Source organism: Aythya ferina (assembly GCF_964211825.1).
Source record: "Aythya ferina genome assembly, contig: HAP1_SCAFFOLD_29, whole genome shotgun sequence".
In the NCBI taxonomy this organism is placed as follows: Eukaryota; Metazoa; Chordata; class Aves; order Anseriformes; family Anatidae; genus Aythya; species Aythya ferina.
Window position 1 is genome coordinate 3867913 of NW_028181463.1, and position 20638 is coordinate 3888550.

The following is a 20638-nucleotide window of genomic DNA, read 5'->3' on the forward strand; positions in this document are numbered from 1 at the left end:
TAAAATGCCTTATTTAACCCTAGATTCCTTCGTAGACAAAAAACACTTGTAAACCACAGAGATGTTGTCTATACCTTAACTACAGACCTGACACCACAAACAGAACACAAAACAATCCCACTAAAACTTTGCATAATCTCTAAACCAGAAAGTGAAAAAGAGATACCGAAGGGGCTAGAGAAAGCTCATCTCTACCTCAGGATCTCATGGCCCAGCAGCAGGAATGTGACTGTGGCAGGGACTGTGAGGTCAATTCTGTCTCTGCACTTGATAGGGCAGCAGCAGGAATGTGTCACGGAAAGGGACTGTGAGGTCACTTGTGCCTGGAGGTTGCAGGTCACCCTTGACTTCTCCCTGGGAGCTGCACTTTTGGGCTGACATCTGGCAGTGGCCCTGCCAAGCACAAGGCACCTGCTTGGCATGCTGACTGGGGGATCCCCTCTGCCTCCAGAGCCAGGAGGACCCAGGCAGAAAGAAGGCCCCAACATGGGTTGTCCTGTCCCTTCTGCTTGAGTCCATGACTGCACAGCAGCAGGCACAAGGCTTGGCTGTGTGTAGCCAAGAAGCTGCAAGGCCAGCAGCAGGCCCCTGGCTTGGAAGCTGCTGCTGGGGTGACTTGTGTCTGGTTTGCTGAGAGGCCACAAGGAGCCTGCTGGGTTGGGATGCCTACTTCAGGAGTGGTTTCCACCCTGATGGAGCTTTCTTTGGTAGTAGGAAAGAGCAGGAGAAAAAAAAACTGCCTTAAAGTGTGCAATGGAAGGATGGCACTGGCCATGAGGAGGAAGAAATGTCCAGGGGAAAAACTGGTCTTGCTGCTAGTAACAGAGGCAAAGAAGGCATTAAGTGCCTCAGACTTTACCTCATCCTTTGTCACTAGGTTTTCCCCCCAGAATCCAATAAAGGATTATGATTCTCCCTAATCCTCCTTCATTTAAATTATTTATATCATTTTTATCTTATCATATTTTATTTTTTTAATTGTCTTTGACAGTAATAGATGGATTGAGCTCCAGCTGGGCTTTGGCCCTTCTAATTTTGACCCGCACAGCCCCATAACATTCAGGACACAGCTTCAGACAAACTGACAGCATGCATGAGAAGAAAGCACAGCAAATGTGGAACTTGACAGCCTTCCGTCCCCTTCCTTCTGTGACTGTGCTGCAATTCCATTCAGATGGTTAGTCCTGAATTATCCAAATTTCCCTGCAACCCTTGCTGCTGCAAGGTATCTCTGGTCAGAGATAGCACAATTACACTAAGGTTGAACTGTCTGCCTGCTGACATTAACAGCTGATAGAATGGAGCATCACTGTGGGTGAACCTTGAGAATCTGCAGGATTTTGACTTCAGAAAATTTTTGACTTTAACATGGAGAAGAGCCCAGTCCTGTACCAGAGGAAGAGAAACCCCACACATCAGGGCAGACTGGGACCCTGCTGAGTGAGTAATGTCCAGCAGGAGGAGGGCCTGGGCACCACGAGGGATGCCATACGAGCAGTGGTGCCTGCTCACGAGGAACCAGGCCAGCTTCCTACAGAACTGCCTTACGAGGGGCATGGCCACCAAGAAGATCTGAGTTCCCAGACTCAGCTCAGACTTGGTGTGACACCACACGGACAAGGGTCTGCAGCCAGCAGTGAATGATGTGCAGGTATGGGAGTCCTTTTAAGAGCCAGGTTTAGACAGTATAGAGGGCTGTGGAAAGGCTGAAAGTCCCAACAGGACCCAGGTCTTTGTGTCCAAGGGTATGGCTGTTGTCTCTGCCACTGAGGCCTATGAAGAGACAGCTGATCGTTAAAGCCCATGAGGAGACAGATTATCGTTAAAACATCAGGGCCTCTTTGCCTCCTCGCCCCCACCCATGAACCAGGCAGGGGTTGTACCATTCTCCTGCACTTGGCCATGCACATCCCATCTCCTACTGCCCCACAAAGAGCCCTGAGTAACCTGTCAAGGAAAGGATCTCCCTTCCGAAGCACTTGGGGTCAAGGCCTGGCCCTTGTGCTTGGTGAAACACATCCAGTTTTCCTACACATCACTGTCACCTTCACACTGCCTTTGTCTCCTTGTCCTCACTGCCTCCAGGGTTCTGCTCTAACGAGCTCCAAGGGAGGCTGTGTCAGTGCTGGCCCTCAGGGGGACACTGCAGGAAACTTGCCTCTGACTTGGACTTCTGGAGAGCTGTCTTCAATGGTCTCTGAGTGCCTGAGGTTCATGGGCTCATCAGCAAAGCCCCCAGAGGGGTGATTGCAGTGCCTTGGGCTGGTGCTGTGCTGCTGAGCTGGGCCGGGCTCATGGGACAGAGAGAGCTCGTGGCAAGAGGGCCGTGGTGCAGAGAGACAGCTGTGGCCAGGAGCAGCTCCTCTGCACAGTGCAGCAGGAAAGAGACACAGAGGCACAGACAAAGAGAGGAGAGAAGGAGAGAGGGCTTGGAGGCAGTTGGCAGTGGGAGGATGCTGAGAGCTGCCTGCAGGAGAAATGTGCACAGCCCTTGAGAAGGTAAGTGTCTGGCTGCAGGGCCATGTAGCTGCAGGTCCTGGAAGGGTCTCCTCTTGCTGGGTGTTGTTTCTGGGAGGGCAGTGGGCAATGCAGTAGGCTTTCAGAGTTTTTGAGGTTCTGCTGCAAAAAGAGGGACTTGGGCTGGGGGTGCTCTTAAGATTGTAATAGGTTTTAGTTTAAGTAGTCTTTTCTAACTTTGCTCTGCCTTCTCTTCAATAGACAGCGATTTTTTAGGTCAGAGAATGATGAACAGCAGCTCTGTGAGTGAGTTCCTCCTGCTGGCATTTGCAGACACACGCGAGCTGCAGCTCCTGCTCTTCGCGCTCTTCCTGGGCATCTACCTGGCTGCCCTCCTGGGCAACGGCCTCATCCTCAGTGCCGTAGCCTGCCACCACCGCCTCCACACCCCCATGTACTTCTTCCTCCTCAACCTCGCCCTCCTGGACCTGGGCTGCATCTCCACCACTCTGCCCAAAGCCATGGCCAATGCCCTCTGGGACACCAGGGCCATCTCCTATCAAGGATGTGCTGCACAGGTCTTTTTGTTTGTCTTCTTGATTGTATCAGAATTTTATCTTCTCACCTTCATGGCCTACGACCGCTACATTGCCATCTGCAAGCCCCTGCACTACGGGAGCCTCCTGGGCAGCAGAGCTTGTGCCCAGATGGCAGCAGCTGCCTGGGGCAGTGGCTTTCTCATTGCTGTCCTGCACACGGCCACTACATTTTCCCTGCCCCTCTGCCATGGAAATGCTGTGGACCAGTTCTTCTGTGAAATCCCCCACATCCTCAAGCTCTCCTGCTCACATGCCTACCTCAGGGAAGTTGGGGCACTTGTGATTAGTTTTTCTTTCAGCATTGTTTGTTTTGTTTTCATTGTGCTGTCCTATGTGCAGATCTTCAGGGCAGTGCTGAGGATGCCCTCTGAGCAGGGCCGGCACAAAGCCTTTTCCACGTGCCTCCCTCACCTGGCTGTGGTCTCCCTGATGGTCAGCACTGCCATGTTTGCCTACCTGAAGCCAGCTTCCATCTCTTCCCCATCTCTGGACTTGGTGGTGTCACTTTTGTACTCAGTGCTACCTCCAGCAGTGAACCCCCTCATCTACAGCATGAGGAACCAGGAGCTCAAGAATGCAGTGAGGAAACTGTTTCTATATGTGCTTCTTAAGCATCAGTGTTGTTAACATTATTGTGATTTTTATCATATCGTCTTTTGTACTTAGTATTATTATCATATTGTAATAATAATAATAATCCTCTAAACGCTACCATTCTATTATATGTGACTGACATGAGAGATTTTCATATATTTTATGTTTTTATTATTTTCATAACTTTTGATATTGGTTTAATTTATTTAGTAATTTATTTACTTTGACTACGTTTTCTAATCAGCCTATTGAACTAGGCTTCCTCTGTAGGTATAGACAATAAAGAAGACAGCATAAATTTAATGGTCTCAGTATCCCTCTCTTCCAATCTTCTTTGGAACTGAGGGAGCAGCCCCAGCATGCAGGAGGGGCTCGGGGCCAAGAGCCCAGCTGCCACATGCAGGTGCAGCCCTGGTGGCCCTCGGGGCGGCCCCTCACTGCCCGCTGGGCTCTGCCTCTCTGCTGCCATCGGGTCGGGGCTGCTGCTTTCCTGGAGCCACGGCCATGGCCAGCAGCAGGACGTGGCCTTTTTGCTGCTGCTCTCTTTTGGCTTCCTCATTGTTCTCTTGTGCTCTTACATTTGGATAAGCCCTTAGATCTCATGCACTTGGTGACAATCCTGTCCCCTCTGCAGTGGCATCCCTGTTGCTGCAGGCAGCAGCAGGCACTGTGCAGCCCTGGGTCACAGCTGCCTCCCTGATAGCACCACAGTAACAGGATGGTCTTGCTCAGGGCAAACCCAGAACCCTGGACACCTCTTCCAAATGTGCTATCAGGAATAGAGCCAAGGGATTGCTCCCTTCTCTTCTCTATTCTGGAGGTTAGTCATGGAGTGAGGAACACAGGGTGAAAGTCCCAGAGTGGTTCCTGAGCAACCAAGGGCAGGACTAAGAGCTTCAATTATGGCAGAACTTGCCTAAGGAGATGAAAACTGATCTTAAATATAACTGCATGGGACTGCACCCTCTGCAGTGGGGCAGGCAGAAGATTTCAGCCTGTAGAGGAATCTGGAGCTTCCAGGAGATGTCAGGGGATCTGCAGGGACAGGGTGCTCAGTGGGTAGTGATTAGAACCTCATAAAATGTGTGACCATCCAAAGAAGGGTCTGGTAAAGGAAAAGGTGAATCTGAGGAGTCCATGGGCTAAAGGAGGTCTGTGCAATGCCAGCAGAGGTGGTGAAGAGCCAGCAGGCAAAGGCCCATAAGACTGCAGAGTAATTGAGGATATGCATTTTGAAGTGCTGTGGGTGAGGTCTGGTGCAGCACTCACCTGTCCTTTGTGCCCTTAGAGACACCCCATGGCCCTGCCCAGCACTGCCCTGTGCTGCTGAGCCATCAGGGCAGATGAAAAGGGGCTCAGCAGCAGAGATCCCCATGGACATAGGTCTCCTGCCCAGCCTGAGCAGCACAGGAAAAGAGGAGACCCGCGGGGGTCCCAGGGCACCACAGCCCCTGGCTCTCACAGCAGCACCGCCAGCTTGGGGCCCTGCAGGGAGCACAGGGCAGGAAGCAGCAATGGCCAGCCAGGCTAGCACAGACACACTGCCCTGGGCAAGGCTCCCTGGGAGCAGGGATGGCCCTGGGGAAGAGCAGGGCAGCATTGCTGGGCCTGCACTGATGGGGAAAGGGCAAAGGGAAAGCTCTTTGTGCAGGCCCCTACTCGGGGCAGGCTGCTCTGTGGCTGGGCCAGGCCTCTTGTGCTGGCCTGGGGAGCGGGGCTGGCCCTGTGGGGCACAGGCACCCTGTGCTGGGGATCTGCCAGGCAGGAGAGCAGGGCTCCTGCAGCTTCACGGACCTCCATCTCCTGGCACCATGGACACCTCCTTGCTCCATGCATCCAGCAGATAAACACCTATCGGCCACCTGCTTTCTCTTCTTCTAGAGGAACTGGGGACAGAATAGCAAAACCAAGTAAAACTCAGAAATTGTGAGCCACAGAAGGCCCTGATTCTGTGCAAGAACTGCTCAAAAACAGCAACCACAACTGTGGGTGACCATCACTGGTCACACAACCAAAACACTGTACCACAAGGGGCTGCTTTGCAGAGAGTAACTCTGTCCCACCAACAGCCAGTAGAGGGCCCCTGATGGACAAGAAGACTCCCTCTAAGCTCGGGAAGGAGCCAGGAAGGTCGTAATAAGCACCAGGACAATTGAGGAAGCCCAAAGGCCCTTCTGAAGGGTCACTGAGTGCCACCTGCGAGGCAGTGCTGGGCAGTGGGGAGGGCCAGGAGAAAGACTTGTGAGAAGGCTCTGAGAAACAAGGAAATCCATGGCTTTAGCAGATCCTTAAAGTCCTGCCTGAGTCCCCAGATGGAAAGCAGGGTATGTCTGTGGGTGGAGAAGTAGCCAAATCTTGGGACTGGGACATGGCTGAAGGTCCCTGCGTGAAGCTGGGATGATGGAGAAATGTGTACCTTGCATGTGTGCCTCAGCCTGGGGGCAGGGACCTGCCCGTGGTGGAGGATGTCTGGGCTGTGCTCAGCCATGCCCCACGAGATGACCTTGCTCTCTTCCTCCCCACCACTCCCCACATGGGGCAGGCCCTCAGGAAACACCCCTGAGCCTGGAGATGCACCAACCTGCTGCGGTGAGGTGCCACTACTGCAGGAGGAGAGGGGAGGGTTGGAGAGACACGTGGAGCCTGCAGGCAAGAGTGGTGTGGCCTGGGGAAGTGAGTGGATGTCGTGGTTTAACCCGGCTGGCAGCTAAACACCACGCAGCCGTTCGCTCACCCTCCCCCCTCCCTCTCTGGGACGGGGGAGAGAAATGGAAAGTGAAGCCCGTGAGTTGAGATAAAGACAGTTTAATAAGACAGGAAAATAATAATAACAAAATAATAATAACAATAATAACAATAATGTTACAATGGTGATAATAGGAAAGTAATAATAATATGTACAAACAAGTGATGCACAATGCAATTGCTCACCACCCACTGACCGATGCCCAGCTTAACCCCGAGCAGTCCGGCCCCCTCCCCCCGGCTAGCCACCCCTATATATTGTTTAGCATGACGTCAGATGGTATGGAATACCCCTGTGGCTGGTTTGGGTCACCTGTCCTGGGTCTGTCCCCTCCCAGCTCTTACTGCACCCCCAGCCTGCCTGTTGGCAGGACAGAGCAAAAGGCTGAGATGTCCTTGGCTTGGTATAAGCACTGCTCTGCAACAATTAAAACATCGGGGTGTTATCAGCACTCTTCTCATCCTAAGCCAAAACACAGCATTCCACCAGCTACTAGGAAGAAAATTAATTCTGTTCTAACTGAAACCAGGACATCTATCCACCCCTTATTCCATACCATTTATGTCATGCTCAGGTTACACTCTTTTCCATACATTCTAATTAGTCACCTATAGTAGTCATGGTAGTGGTAACATACAGTATTATATAGCAATTAACATGGTACAATTCAGTTCATGGGCTATTCTCACCCAGTATTAAATCTCCTTGAGGTACACACCGGACCTCTCCGTTCTTTTGCATCACCCACCAAGTGTATCCAGGTCCCTGAGCGAAAACAATTCCACGAATGGGTTTGCCTTTTCCTGAGGCAGGAGTAGCCCAGACTGTTTTACCCAGCATATTTTTTACATGCACTACAGGAACTTTATCCCCATCTACGTAACAGGTTTGATTGGGCAGGTCCAGCTCGGTTGGCAGATCCCCTAGTATTGACTAACCAGGTGGCCTTTGCCAAATGCGTATCCCAATTTTTGAATGTTCCAGCGCCCATTGCTTTTAATGTAGTCTTTAACAGTCCGTTGTATCGTTCAACTTTCCCGGAGGCTGGTGCATGATAGGGGATGTGATACACCCACTCAATACCATGTTCTTTGGCCCAAGTGTCTATAAGGTTGTTTCGGAAGTGAGTCCCATTGTCTGACTCTATTCTTTCTGGGGTACCATGTCGCCATAGGACTTGCTTTTCAAGGCCCAGGATAGTGTTCCGGGCGGTGGCATGAGGCACAGGATATGTTTCCAGCCATCCGGTGGTTGCTTCCACCATTGTAAGTACGTGGCGCTTGCCATTGCGAGTTTGAGGGAGTGTGATGTAATCAATCTGCCAGGCCTCTCCATATTTATATTTCAGCCATCGTCCATAATCACTTCCAATATTCCTGGGCGACTGGGGTTTCCTATTCGAGCCCGCTGAGTAATCAGTGCAACCCACTTGCTCCACGTAGCATCAGTTGCATGATGCGTAGAAGGGACCCTTCCCTTGAACATCCAGCCTAGTACTGGCAATCGGGGTGCTAGGAGGAGCTGCGCTTCAGTACCGACCACCTCCGAAGCAGATCAAACTCCTTCATATGCTGCCAATATCTCCTTTTCAGTTGGAGTATAGCGGGCCTCAGATCCTCTGTATCCCCGGCTCCAAAACCCCAGGGGCCGACCTCGAGTTTCCCCAGGTTCTTTCTGCCAGAGGCTCCAGGTGGGGCCGTTCTCCCCGGCTGCAGTGTAGAGCACATTCTTTACATCTGGTCCTGTTCGAACTGGCCCAAGGGCTACTGCATGGACTATTTCCTCCTTGATTTGTTCAAACGCTTGTCGTTGTTCAGGGCCCCATTCAAACTCATTCTTCTTACGGGTTACTTGGTAGAGCGGGTTTACAATCAGACTGTAATTTGGGATGTGCATTCTCCAAAACCCCACAACACCTAGGAAAAGTCTGTGTTTCGTTTTTGTTAGTTGGTGGAGACATAGCTCGAGTCCCGCTGGTCTGAGTATCCCAAGGATATTCAATATCTTGGAGAGCTATTGTAGCAAGCTCGGAGGGTAAGAGGGTGGTGAAGGAGGAAGGCATAGCCAGAATCATGACAGAGAGCAAATACGGAAAATAATGTACTATAATACTCAATTTGGAAAACAGGCGCAGCAGAGTTGAGATTAAAGCAATCAGCATTATGACAAGTGACTATTAAGCAGGTCTAATACTTACACCAATTTTAGTTTAACACACTGTGGTCAGATCTGCCGTTATCTCAACCTTTCGAGCCCCACGTTGGGCGCCAAAAAGACTGTCGTGGTTTAACCCGGCTGGCAGCTAAACACCACGCAGCCGTTCGCTCACCCTCCCCCCTCCCTCTCTGGGACGGGGGAGAGAAATGGAAAGTGAAGCCCGTGAGTTGAGATAAAGACAGTTTAATAAGACAGGAAAATAATAATAACAAAATAATAATAACAATAATAACAATAATGTTACAATGGTAATAATAGGAAAGTAATAATAGTATGTACAAACAAGTGATGCACAATGCAATTGCTCACCACCCGCTGACCGATGCCCAGCTTAACCCCGAGCAGTCCAGCCCCCTCCCCCCGGCTAGCCACCCCTATATATTGTTTAGCATGACGTCAGATGGTATGGAATACCCCTTTGGCTAGTTTGGGTCACCTGTCCTGGGTCTGTCCCCTCCCAGCTCTTACTGCACCCCCAGCCTGCCTGTTGGCAGGACAGAGCAAAAGGCTGAGATGTCCTTGGCTTGGTATAAGCACTGCTCTGCAACAATTAAAACATCGGGGTGTTATCAGCACTCTTCTCATCCTAAGCCAAAACACAGCATTCCACCAGCTACTAGGAAGAAAATTAATTCTGTTCTAACTGAAACCAGGACAGTGGAAAAGTTACCCTTATCCTGGGTAACTTATCCTGGGAAAAGTTACCCTGGAGCCATAGGAGCCATTCTGGAAAGAAAAGTTGTAGGCAGGAAGCGCACTTTTGTGATGGTGCCAAACTGCTGGGCACATGTTCAGGGTGCTCTGATGGACTTTTGTGTCCTTTTCCATCATGTATTAAGTGCCACGTTTCTCAGGAATAGAGTACCCAACAGAGCTGTGACAGATACTCTGAGATCATGAAAGCTACCAGAAAGATGTCCCTAAGAATATGACTGATATAGCGAGGTCAGGAGAAGCCCTGGTCAGGAGAAATGTGAGATTTGGAAGAGAGAATAGGACTATCCAGCAGAAACTAAAGATTTTGTAAAAGGTAAGTTGGTTCAGGCTATGCGGAAGCTGCTGTAACCGTGACTTAAAACACTTATATGAGGCTATTCCCCAGCTTCAAAGAGCAAACATAATTCCTACATTTAAATGTTACTCCACACCAAAACAGGAATCAACTACTCCTATGCCTGACATCTAATTGTGCACTGAAGCCAAAACTCAGTCCATCGCCTCTTTCCCTTACCCTTACTCTCTTGCTTACCTTGATCCCTACCATTAACACTAGATTTAAATGCTCTATTTAGGCCTAGAATTACTGGAAAAACTAAACAAACCCTAAATCACTAAGCTTGTCCGCACTTTAACCACAGACCTGATACGCAAAGCAGAACACCAATCCCTCCCAAAAAATCTTTCTTTAAATTCAAACCCAGAAAGGTGAGCCCTAGTCCCCTGATGCATGAGCACCTAACAGCTGATTCCCCTGTTCCTGTGCATTGACTTCCTCACCTTCAGCCCCTCTCCTAACGCTCACCTTTAGGTACCATACTGGGTCTGGCCCTTAGTGCAGGCCAAGAACTGTGAGGTTACTCTGCAGTCACATGGCATGCAAAGATGGATGTGAGGGGTCATGGGTCTGATCAGCTTGTCGACCACAAAGAGGAGATGGATTGGAGTGCTCTGAAGGGCTCAGCTCTGCCTCAGCATTTCCTGCCCCAGCAGGAGCAATGTGACTGTGGCAGTGACTGTGAGGCCACTTCTGTCTCTGCACTTGATAGGGCAGCAGCAGGAACCTGTCACGGAAAGGGACTGTGAGGTCATTTCTGTCTGGAGGTGGCGGGTCAGCCTTGACTTCTCCCTGGGAGCTGCACTTTTGGGCTGACATCTGGCAGTGGCCCTGCATGGCCAGCAGAAGGCACCTGCTTGGCATGCTGACTGGGGGATCCCCTCTGCCTCCAGAGCCAGGAGGACCCAGGCAGAAAGAAGGCCCCCAGATGGGTTGTCCTGTCCCTTCTGCTTGAGTCCATGACTGGACAGCAGGAGGCACAAGGCTTGGCTGTGTGTAGCCAAGAAGCTGCAAGGCCAGCAGCAGGCCCCTGGCTTGGAAGCTGCTGCTGAGGTGACTTGTGTCTGATCAGACCTGGGCTTTGTCTTTCAAGGAGTACCTGGTGAGAGTTGGCGAGACATGGGTGAAACAAAGGATGAGAGCAAGGTTGTGGACAGAGATGGGTGTCTGTAGACTTGAAGGAAATAGGGCAAAGTGTGGGACAGCATAGGAAAGCCTGCAGAGGAGAAGGCAGAGGGTGCTGGTAAAAAGGGAAGGCCCCAACAGCCCTGAGGTTTTTGTCCCCTTGGCTAGAGTTTGTTGGGAGATATGTTATATTAATTCTGATGGGCCTTAATTGATTTCTTTCAACTCTGAGCAGCAGCTCAGAGGTGTCATACCACTGTTCTTCTCATGGCATCCCACTGCCCACTCCATCCCACAGATCCCAGGAAGAGCCTTGAGCCAGACATGGGGATGCAGGATCTCCTCTCCCAGTGGCTGGGGTCAGGCCTTGGCTCTTCTGTTTCACTAAAATCAACCAAGACTTTTCTCAGCACAGGACTTTGCCAGTCTGCAATCATGGCCTCTAATTATCTACCCTAACATATCCCTGAGGAGGCTTTCTTAGTAACAGCTCTCAGTTGGGCCCATTCATACTCCAAGTCGCTTCAACTTTTCCTCCTGACTTTACTTGCTCAAGCGGTTACATCACTCTCTTCTATAGTACCTGAGCTCCATAGCATCAGTGCCGAAATACATCATGGACCTCATTAAAATGCAGAAACTCCTAACATCTCTTCCATAGTTTTAGAAAGTCTTCACGGCTTGTGCAGCTAATTGCAGAGCTTGCATGATGTACTTAAGGAAGAAGATTTCAAAAAGGAACATATGAAAATATTTTCTGTTTATAAATCCTGAATTTTGCTACATTTCAGTTTGGAGCATCTTTCTTCTTCTGCTATTTTTCTATGGTGTCTTCTTTGGAAACCTTCATCGGGAGGAAAAGTAGAGTCTAGAGGTCTGACACATCTGCTGCCAGCATGTACTGGGTCTGGCTGGAATGTTAACTTTCCCGGCAGCAGCCCATACAGTGCCGTACTCTGTACTTGTAGCTGGAACAGCAGTGTTATCACACCAGTGTTGTGTCTACTGCTGAGCAGCAGTGGCACAGCATTGGGCCTTTCTCTAACCCTCCTAGGGGGTGGGCAAAAAGTGAGGAGAGAAACATCACTATGGCAGCTGACCTAAACCAATCAAAGGGATATTCCATACCATGTGGTGTCACACTCAGCAATAAAAGGTGGAAACAGGAAGAAGAGGGGAGGGGTGGGCTCTCCTTGGGAAATCGTCGGTCCTCCTCTCGAACACTGGCTGCGTGCGTTGAGGCCTTGCTTCAAGGACGTGGTCAATCATCGCTCATTTGTGGGAAGTAGAGAGTAATTTCTTTCCTCTGCACTTCCATATAGCCTTCATTTATTTTGTTTGTTTGTTTTCCTCCCTTCTTTTTATTTTTCCTTTTCCCCTCCCTTTTCCCCTTTCCCTCTTTATTTCCCCTTAGTTAAATTGTTTAGTTCATGGTAGTCTTTATTTAATTATTATAATTATTTCCCTTCAATTAAATTATCCTTATCTCAACCCGTGAGTTGTTCTTTGCTTTACTTCTCCCCCTCCTCATCTAAAGGAGGGGGAGTGAGAGAGCGGTTGTGGGGTTTAGCTGCCCAGCACGATAAAACCACCACACCTACCCTCGAGCAAATCGACACATGCACCTACCTCGGTGTCATCTGCAAATTTAGTGAGGGTGCACTCAATCCCCTCATCCAGATCATTGATAAAGATATTAAAGAGGACTGGCCCTAGTACTGAGTACTCATGCTAAATCCAAATCTTGATCCTAGCCAACTCCAGGACACTCACAGACTAAGGGCATGAAATATGTGTGTGTATATCATCTGAGAAAAGGTGGTGGTGATTAATTGGAAAGAACTGGAGCTGAGCAAGGTGCAGATGGTATGGAATATAGGGTGGATATTGTCCATGTGTTGGCTGGGATAGACTTACTTTCCTTCTTATTAGATGATGCAGTCCTTTGTTTTGTATATAGGACGCAGTTCCAGACAAAGTAACAGCATGCATGAGAAGGAAGAACAGAAAAAATGGAATCTGGCAGCCTTCTATCCCCCACCCTTCACTGATTCTGTGTTGTAATTCCATTCAACTAGTTCCTGCTGTATAATCCAAACTGTCCTGCAAACTCCTGCTACTGTTATCTTGTGAGAAACAGCATAATCACAGTGAGGCATCTGCCTGCAGACATTAACAGCTGACAGAATGGAGCATCAGTGTGGGGCAACCTTGAGAAACTGCGGGATTTTGCCTACACAAACCTCCTGACATTTACAAGGAGAAGAGCCCAATCCTGCACCAGAGGAAGAGGAACCACAGACATCAGGGCAGACTGGGACCCTGCTGAGTGAGCAGTGCCCAGGAGGAGGAGGGCCTGGGCACCACAAGGGATGCCATATGAGCAGTGGTGCCTGCTCACCAGGAAACAGGCCAGCTTCCTAGAGAGCTCCTTTCTGAAGAGCAGGAACACCAAGATTTGAGTTATCAGACTCAGCTCAGATTGAACGTGACACTACCCACAGAAGGGTCTGCATCTGGCAGTAGAAGATTTGGAAGTCCGGGAGTCCCTCAGACAGCCTGGTGTGGAGAGGAGTAATGGCTGTGGAAAGGCTGTAAGTCCCATCAGGACTCAGGTCTTTGTGTCCATGGCTATGGCTGTTGTCTCTGCCACTGAGGCCTATGAGGAGACAGCTGATCGTTAAAGCACCAGGGCCTCACTGTCTCCTCGCCCCCACCCATGAACCAGGCAGGGGTCGTACCATTCTCCTGCATTTGGCAATGCACATCCCCATCTCCTACTGCCCCACAAAGAGCACTGAGCAAGGTGTGGCTGCTAAGGATCTCCCTTCCCAGGGGACATGGGTCAAGGCCTGGCCCTTGTGCTTGGTGACACACATCCAGTTTGTCTACACATCAGTGTCATCTTCACATTGCCTTTGTCTCCTTGTCCTCACTGCCTCCAGGGTTCTGCTCTAACGAGCTCCAAGGGAGGCTGTGTCAGTGCTGGCCCTCAGGGGGACACTGCAGGAAACTTGCCTCTGACTTGGACTTCTGGAGAGATGTCTTCAATTGTCTCTGAGTGCCTGAGGTTCGTGGGCTCATCAGCAAAGCCCCCAGAGGGGTGATTGCAGTGCCTTGGTCTGGTGCTGTGCTGCTGAGCTGGGCCGGGCTCCTGGGCACAAGGGGAGCTCCTGGCAAGCACTGCAGAGAGACAGCTGTGCCCAGGAGCAGTTCCTCTTCACAGCGCAGCAGGGCTGGGGGCTCTGACCGCAGCTGGCACACAGAGAGGAGAGAAGGAGAGAGGGCTTGGAGGCACTGAGGAGTGCAACAACAGAGGGCAGCATGTGGCAGGACACATCTGCAGGCTCCTGACACCGTGAGACTCTGGCAGCAGGACACTGCAGGTTGGGTTGCCAGAGGGGTCTTCTACAGCTGGCACATCCGATGGCTGATAGCATCTGCCAGGGTGGGTCTTATTCTACCTGTAATGTGGCATAGAAGATGTTTTAGAGAATGGGATTTTTGAGGGGGCATTTTAATAGGAAGACCGAGGCATGGTTTATCTGATATGGAAGACTTGTTTGGATTCTGTGCTTTCAGATTCTTGGTGCGGAGGAGAGGCAGGTTTCATGATAAAGAATGGTCTGGATTGTGCAGGAGACTTAGACTCCAAGAGTATTGCAGGGAGAGAAAAACATGGCAGCAATTAACGTGATCAAATCCCTTCAGGCGCCTCAGCCTAAGGACTGAAACAGTAACATTTTTTGTCTCCCTCAGGGCTTATCAGGTCTTCAGGAGCTGCAACCCCTGTGATGTCCCGTACTCAGGAAGCGCACAGCTTGTGGGATGGGGTCTGTGAGCAAGGACATGGAAGATACGTGGGGAAAGAGATCCTGCTTCCAGCAGGGACATAGGAAGGCAGTAGAGATATGAGCAGGGCAGGCGGTGAGAGGGAGCTGCTGCCAGAAATGCTGTGCAAGGGAGGGCTCAGGCACCTCCCTGCCATCCCCTGCAGGGCAGGCGCCTTCCCTGGGACACCCCCTGCTCTCCTCTCCCACCAGCACAGCCTCTGCCCTCAAGCCCCCGCTGTCCCCAGCAGGAGCTGCCTCCTCTGCAGGCAGAGCTGCAGCACAGGAGGGTGTGCTGAGTGTCCGTCTGTCCCTCCCTGGCCTTGCCTACCCTGGCAGCAGCACGCTGGCATTCAATGTGCTTGGGGAAAGGGGGGTATGGGGCCAGGGTGAGGGGTCTGGAGATGTGCACTTTGAGCCTGGATTCCTCTGCTCTCAGCAGTGTCCAGGTTCTTCTCAGGAGAACCTCCTTAGTGCAATTGCCTTGCAGCTCAAGGACACGCCAGCAGAGAAGAACTGAAACCAATGAAGGAAAAGGAACTGCCAACTGTCTATATGCAGTTCGGCAAATGCTTTGAGAGGTTTAATTGAAAAATGGAAACGTTTTTTTTCTCAGATAATCCTGATATATTATCAATCTATTTCTGTTTCTTTAGCAGAACATAAACAAAACAAGCAAATGCCCAACAGCAACTCTGTGAGAGAGTTCCTCCTGCTGGCATTCGCAGACATGCACGAGCTGCAGCTCCTGCACTTCGCACTCTTCCTGGGCATCTACCTGGCTGCCCTCCTGGGCAATGGCCTCATCCTCACAGCCATAGCCTGTGACCACTGCCTCCACACCCCCATGTACTTCTTCCTCCTCAACCTTGCCCTTCTCGATGTGGGCTGCATCTCCACCACTCTGCCCAAAGCCATGGCCAATGCCTTCTGGGACACCAGGGCCATCTCCTATCAAGGATGTGCTGCACAGGTCTTCTTTTTTGTCTTCTTGGCTGGAGCAGAATATTACCTTCTCACTGTCATGGCGTATGACCGCTATGTTGCCATCTGCAAGCCCCTGCACTACGGGAGCCTCGTGGGCAGCAGAGCTTGTGCCCAGATGGCAGCAGCTGCCTGGGGCAGTGGCTTTCTCAATGCTGTCCTGCACACAGCCACTACATTTTCCCTGCCCCTCTGCCATGACAATGCTGTGGACCAGTTCTTCTGTGAAATCCCCCAGATCCTCAAGCTCTCCTGCTCAGATGCCTACCTCAGGGAAGTTGGGGCACTTGTGTTTAGCATTTATTTATTTATTTATTTAAAACAAAAGAACCAAAGAGCCTTTGGTTCTTTTGTTTTCATTGTGCTGTCCTATGTGCAAATCTTCAGGGCTGTGCTGAGGATGCCCTCTGAGCAGGGCCGACACAAAGCCTTTTCCACGTGCCTCCCTCACCTGACCATCGTCTCCCTGTTTGTCAGTACTGCCATGTTTGCCTACCTGAAACCCCCCTCCATTACCTCGCCATCCTTGGATCTGGTGGTCGCACTTCTGTACTCCGTGTCACCTCCAGCACTGAACCCTCTAATCTACAACATGAGGAACCAAGAGGTGAAGGATGCAGTGAGGAAACTGTTTCAATACATGCTTCTTAAGCATCCATGATGTGTTCAGAAGATGTATTTCTAATAATGTGGAATTTTGATTCATATTATGTTATTTCATTTTTATCTTTACTAGTGCTATCATAACGTTATCATTGATAATAATCCTAACAGAAATAAAAGGGTATTTTGGAAGATGATATAATATTTTTTTAATTATTTTTCTCTGTTAATATTTTAAATATTTTTATTTTGTTTTTAATAATGCAATTCTTAGCATTCTGAATGTTACGTCTTGTGTTAGTTTTCACCACATCATGTGTGACCCAGAGGCTTTCTCTGAAGGTGTTTATCCCTAAATGACACCTGGCCTCTGTTGTGGCATCTTGTTCATAAAATGAAGTTGCTCAGTACTCTTCTTCCCAATCTGGAGTGAAGAAGACAATCAGGGAATACCAGGCTCAAGGCCTCGGTCTTGTACTTGGGTGCCACCTGGACACAGGGGCATGAGGGCATGGGGTGCTGGGTGAGGGAGTCAGGGCTGGACTGAGTCGTCACTGGTGGATGCCCATCGCCCCTGGAGACCCTGGCCCATCAAGAAGCAGCTTCCTGGGTTTGAAACGTGACAGGACTGGTGGCATCAAGGAGGTATTGCGAGCCACCAGAATATCCTAAGGGTTCTCCTGGGACACTGTGTGCCTTGTGTTGGTGGGCAGTGAGTGGATCTTCACGGTAAAGCTAAGCCAAAGGATGCATGGGTTGATGGGAGCTCTGCAGTGCCAGGACACACAGTAATTACCCAGTAATTTATTTAGTACTTAATTAATAAAACAACAGCACATCAGCTCAAAAGATTCCATCCCTTCCGTAAAATGTCTCACGTGAAGTGTAATTTCTATCATGAAGAAATGTGATTTTTCAGGATGTATATTCATCGCAGGAGAAGAAATACTGGTGTTCACCTGTACTTGCATTGGCATTGCTTTTCTATCATGGTGTGCTCCCTCCCTCATCTTTCAGGCACAAAACCCATCTTGATTACACAGACCCTGCTGAATGCCCCTTTCCAGCTGCCTCTCTGGACCTGGACTTCCCATCTTTCCCCTGGTTTGCCCTCCCCTTACTCTTTGACCATTCAGACCTCTCTCACCAACCCAGTTGCTGCTTGGAGTTTCAGTGAGTTCAAGCTCACCCATCTCTCAGCAGTCTGTCTAACGTTTTCCTTAGTAAGACTCTCATCATTTATCGTTGAATTAATATGATATGGATTAATATTAACACTATTATTTTAAATTTCCTACTAATAATTTTAAAATACATTGTGTACGTAGCCATCCTTTAGGGAACGTAAACATTACTGGAGGCAACCAAATTAGGAATTTGAACTGTGTTTTCTTGGAAATTCCAGTGTGTTTTCTTGTTCTTAGTTTTTAAATAGGTAAAAACACCTTTTCCTACCTATGCAGGGCTCCAAAGGAGAAACCGTAGACCAATACCTATCGGAGAATGATGCTCTAAACTGAAACACAACAAAATTCAGCCTTTAAAATGAAAAAAGATTTTTATTAGATGCTCTTTGAAATCTTCCTCCTCAACTACACCATGAAGGCTCTCTGTAGTGGGTTTATGTGGCAAGGTTTTGGTAGCAGGGGACCATAAGTGTGGTTTCTGTGAGAAGGATCTAGAAGGTGCCCCATGTTTGGGAAGGGCCCCACTGGTTTCCAGAGCTGAGCCAATAAGCGATGTTGTTTTGCGCCTCTGTGAGAGCATATTTAAGACAGGGAAAAAAACGCTGCGCCACACAGCAGCCGGGAGAGTGAGAGGAGTGAGGAACGGCCTTGCAGGCACCAAGGTCAGTGTAGAAGGAGGGGGAGAGGTGCTCCAGGCGCCGGAGCAGAAGTCGCCTGCAGACTGTGGTGAGGACCATGGTGAAGCAGGATGTCCCCCTGCAGCCCATGGAGTACCACGGTGGAGCAGGGTTCCATGCTGCAGCCCGTGGAGGAGACCACGGTGGAGCAGGTGGCCCTGCACCGACGGAGGCTGCCGCCTGTGGAAGACCCCTGCCGGAGCAGATTCCGGGCCGGACCTGTAGCCCGTGGAGAGGAGCCCACGCAGGAGCAGGTGATCTGGCAGGAGCTGCTGCCCGTAGGGGAGCCAGGTTGGAGCAGTTTTCTCCTGAGGGATGGACCCCGTGGTACGGACCCATATCTGGAGCAGTTCTGGAAGAGCTGCTGCCTGTGGGAAGCCCACGCCGGATCAGTTCATCAAGGACTGCATCCCGTGGGTGGGACCCCACAGCACAGGGGACGAGAGTGACCGAGAAGGAGCGGCAGAGAAGAAGTGCTGTAGACTGACCATAACCCCCATTCCCCGTTCCCCTGCGCCGCTCGGGGGGAGGAGGTGGAAGAGGGTGGATGGGGGGGGAAGGTGCTTTTGGTTTTTTTCCTTTGTTTTCTCACTTCTCTCGCTTGTTAGTTGTAGGCAATAAATCTTACTATCTCCTTATGCCGAGTCTGTTTTGCCCGTTACAATAATTATTGCGTGATTTTCTCGTCCTTATCTCAATCCTTGAGCCCTTTTCACATATTTTCTCCCCATTCCTCTTTGAGGAGGGGGAGTGAGAGAGCGGCTGTGGTGGAGCTCGGCTGCCCACTCGAGCGGAACCACAACACTCTCACAGGGCAGCTGAGACCAGCACTGATGGAGAGGCTGGCTGTCATCTCTGAGGGACACTGCACTAAAGGCACAGTGTCTTTGCCTCTGAGGATCCACAAGGTTTTACTTGGAGTGCAGCAGAATGCCCAGGATTTATGCCTTAGAAACAGTTCTCCGGTGTGGTGGGGCAGCTACAACCAAAACCACAAAACAAATAATTACATATCTAAACCTCCACACCTCTGCTCTGCAGTAGGGTGAACTAGGAGCAAAACTGGGGAAATCTCTTTGATATCAGCAGTAACCTTAATCTGAGACTACCCCATGTTCCTACCATGTTCCTACCATGTTGCTACCATGCTACTCCCTCTGGCTGTAGTGCAGGACTGATCCTTCCATTGCCCACAGAGGATCCTCTGCTCCCAGAGGTACTCTCAGGCAGAATCAGTGAAAGAGAGCTTCAAAATATCTGCCTGGAAATGGGCAATTTTTTGGTGATTTTAAATGAGAAAATGGAAAGGTTTTTACTCCGATATGTCTGTGGTACATTATCACTGCCTTTGTCTTCCTTGTACAGGACCTCATGACCAGAAATAACAGATGTCCAATGTCAGCTCCATCACGGAGTTCCTCCTGCTGGCATTGGCAGACACACGCGAGCTGCAGCTCCTGCACTTCGCACTCTTCCTGGGCATCTACCTGGCTGCCCTCCTGGGCAACGGCCTCATCCTCAGCGCCGTAGCCTGCGACCACCGCCTCCACACCCCCATGTACTTCTTCCTCCTCAACCTGGCCCTTCTCGACCTGGGCTGCATCTCCACCACTCTGCCCAAAGCCATGGCCAATTCTCTCTTGGACACCAGGGCCATCTCCTATCAAGGCTGTGCTGCTCAAGTTCTCTTTTTTGTCTTCTTCTTTGCTTCAGAGTATTCAATTCTAACTATCATGGCCTACGACCACTACGTTGTCATCTGCAAGCCCCTGCACTACGGGAGCCTCGTGGGCAGCAGAGCTTGTGCCCAGATGGCAGCAGCTGCCTGGGGCAGTGGCTTTCTCTATTCAGTCCTGCACACGGCCACTACATTTTCAGTGCCCCTCTGCCGAGGCAATGCTGTGGACCAGTTCTTCTGTGAGATTCCCCACATCCTCAAGCTCTCCTGCTCAGATGCCTACCTCAGGGAAGTCGGGGCACTTGTGTTTAGTTTTTCTTTAGCATTTGGTTGTTTTGTTTTCATTGTGGTGTCCTATGTGCAGATCTTCAGGGCAGTGCTGAGGATGCCCTCTGAGCAGGGCAAGCACAAAGCCTTTTCCATGTGCCTCCCTCACCTGGCCGTGGTCTCCCTCTTTGTCAGCACTGGCATGTTTGCCTACCTGAAGCCGCCCTCCATCTCCTCTCCATCCTTGGACATGGTGATGGCAGTTCTGTACTCGGCGCTGCCTCTAGCACTGAACCCTCTCATCTACAGCATGAGGAACCAGGAGCTGAAAGCCACACTGAAACAAATGATTCTATTTACTTAGCAATAAATTGGCTATCTCACTTTTCTGGTTTTACTCACATTAATCTCAGGCAGTTTGTGAGCTTTAGGTATAGCATTCTTTAAAATTCTTTTTCCAGTTAGATGTTTGCTTTCATTCCTCTTTTCCAGATGACCAGTCCTCTGTGAACCCAGAGGCTTTCTCTGAATGTGTTTATCCCTAAATGACACCTGGCCTCTGTTCTGGTATCTTGTTCATAAAATGAAGTTGCTCATGCTTAGTGCTCTTCTTCCCAATC

At 50.1% G+C, this 20638-nt stretch overlaps 3 protein-coding genes across 3 annotated transcripts in view; 2 read left to right on the forward strand and 1 right to left on the reverse strand.

Moving 5' to 3' along the window:
• The window catches only part of LOC311427925 (olfactory receptor 14C36-like), a gene marked incomplete at both ends in the record, with an annotated part of 221329 nt that overhangs the window by 133012 nt on the left and 67679 nt on the right, over positions 1-20638 (reverse strand). The gene's annotated exons all lie outside the window — the stretch shown is intronic.
• On the forward strand, positions 2742-3683 carry LOC311427999 (olfactory receptor 14C36-like; the record flags this gene model as incomplete). Its single annotated transcript, XM_084539568.1, has 1 exon — positions 2742-3683. The coding sequence occupies one exon, from the start codon at positions 2742-2744 to the stop codon at positions 3681-3683; it is 942 nt and encodes a 313-aa protein (XP_084395694.1).
• On the forward strand, positions 19462-20382 carry LOC311428000 (olfactory receptor 14C36-like; the record flags this gene model as incomplete). Its single annotated transcript, XM_084539569.1, has 1 exon — positions 19462-20382. The coding sequence occupies one exon, from the start codon at positions 19462-19464 to the stop codon at positions 20380-20382; it is 921 nt and encodes a 306-aa protein (XP_084395695.1).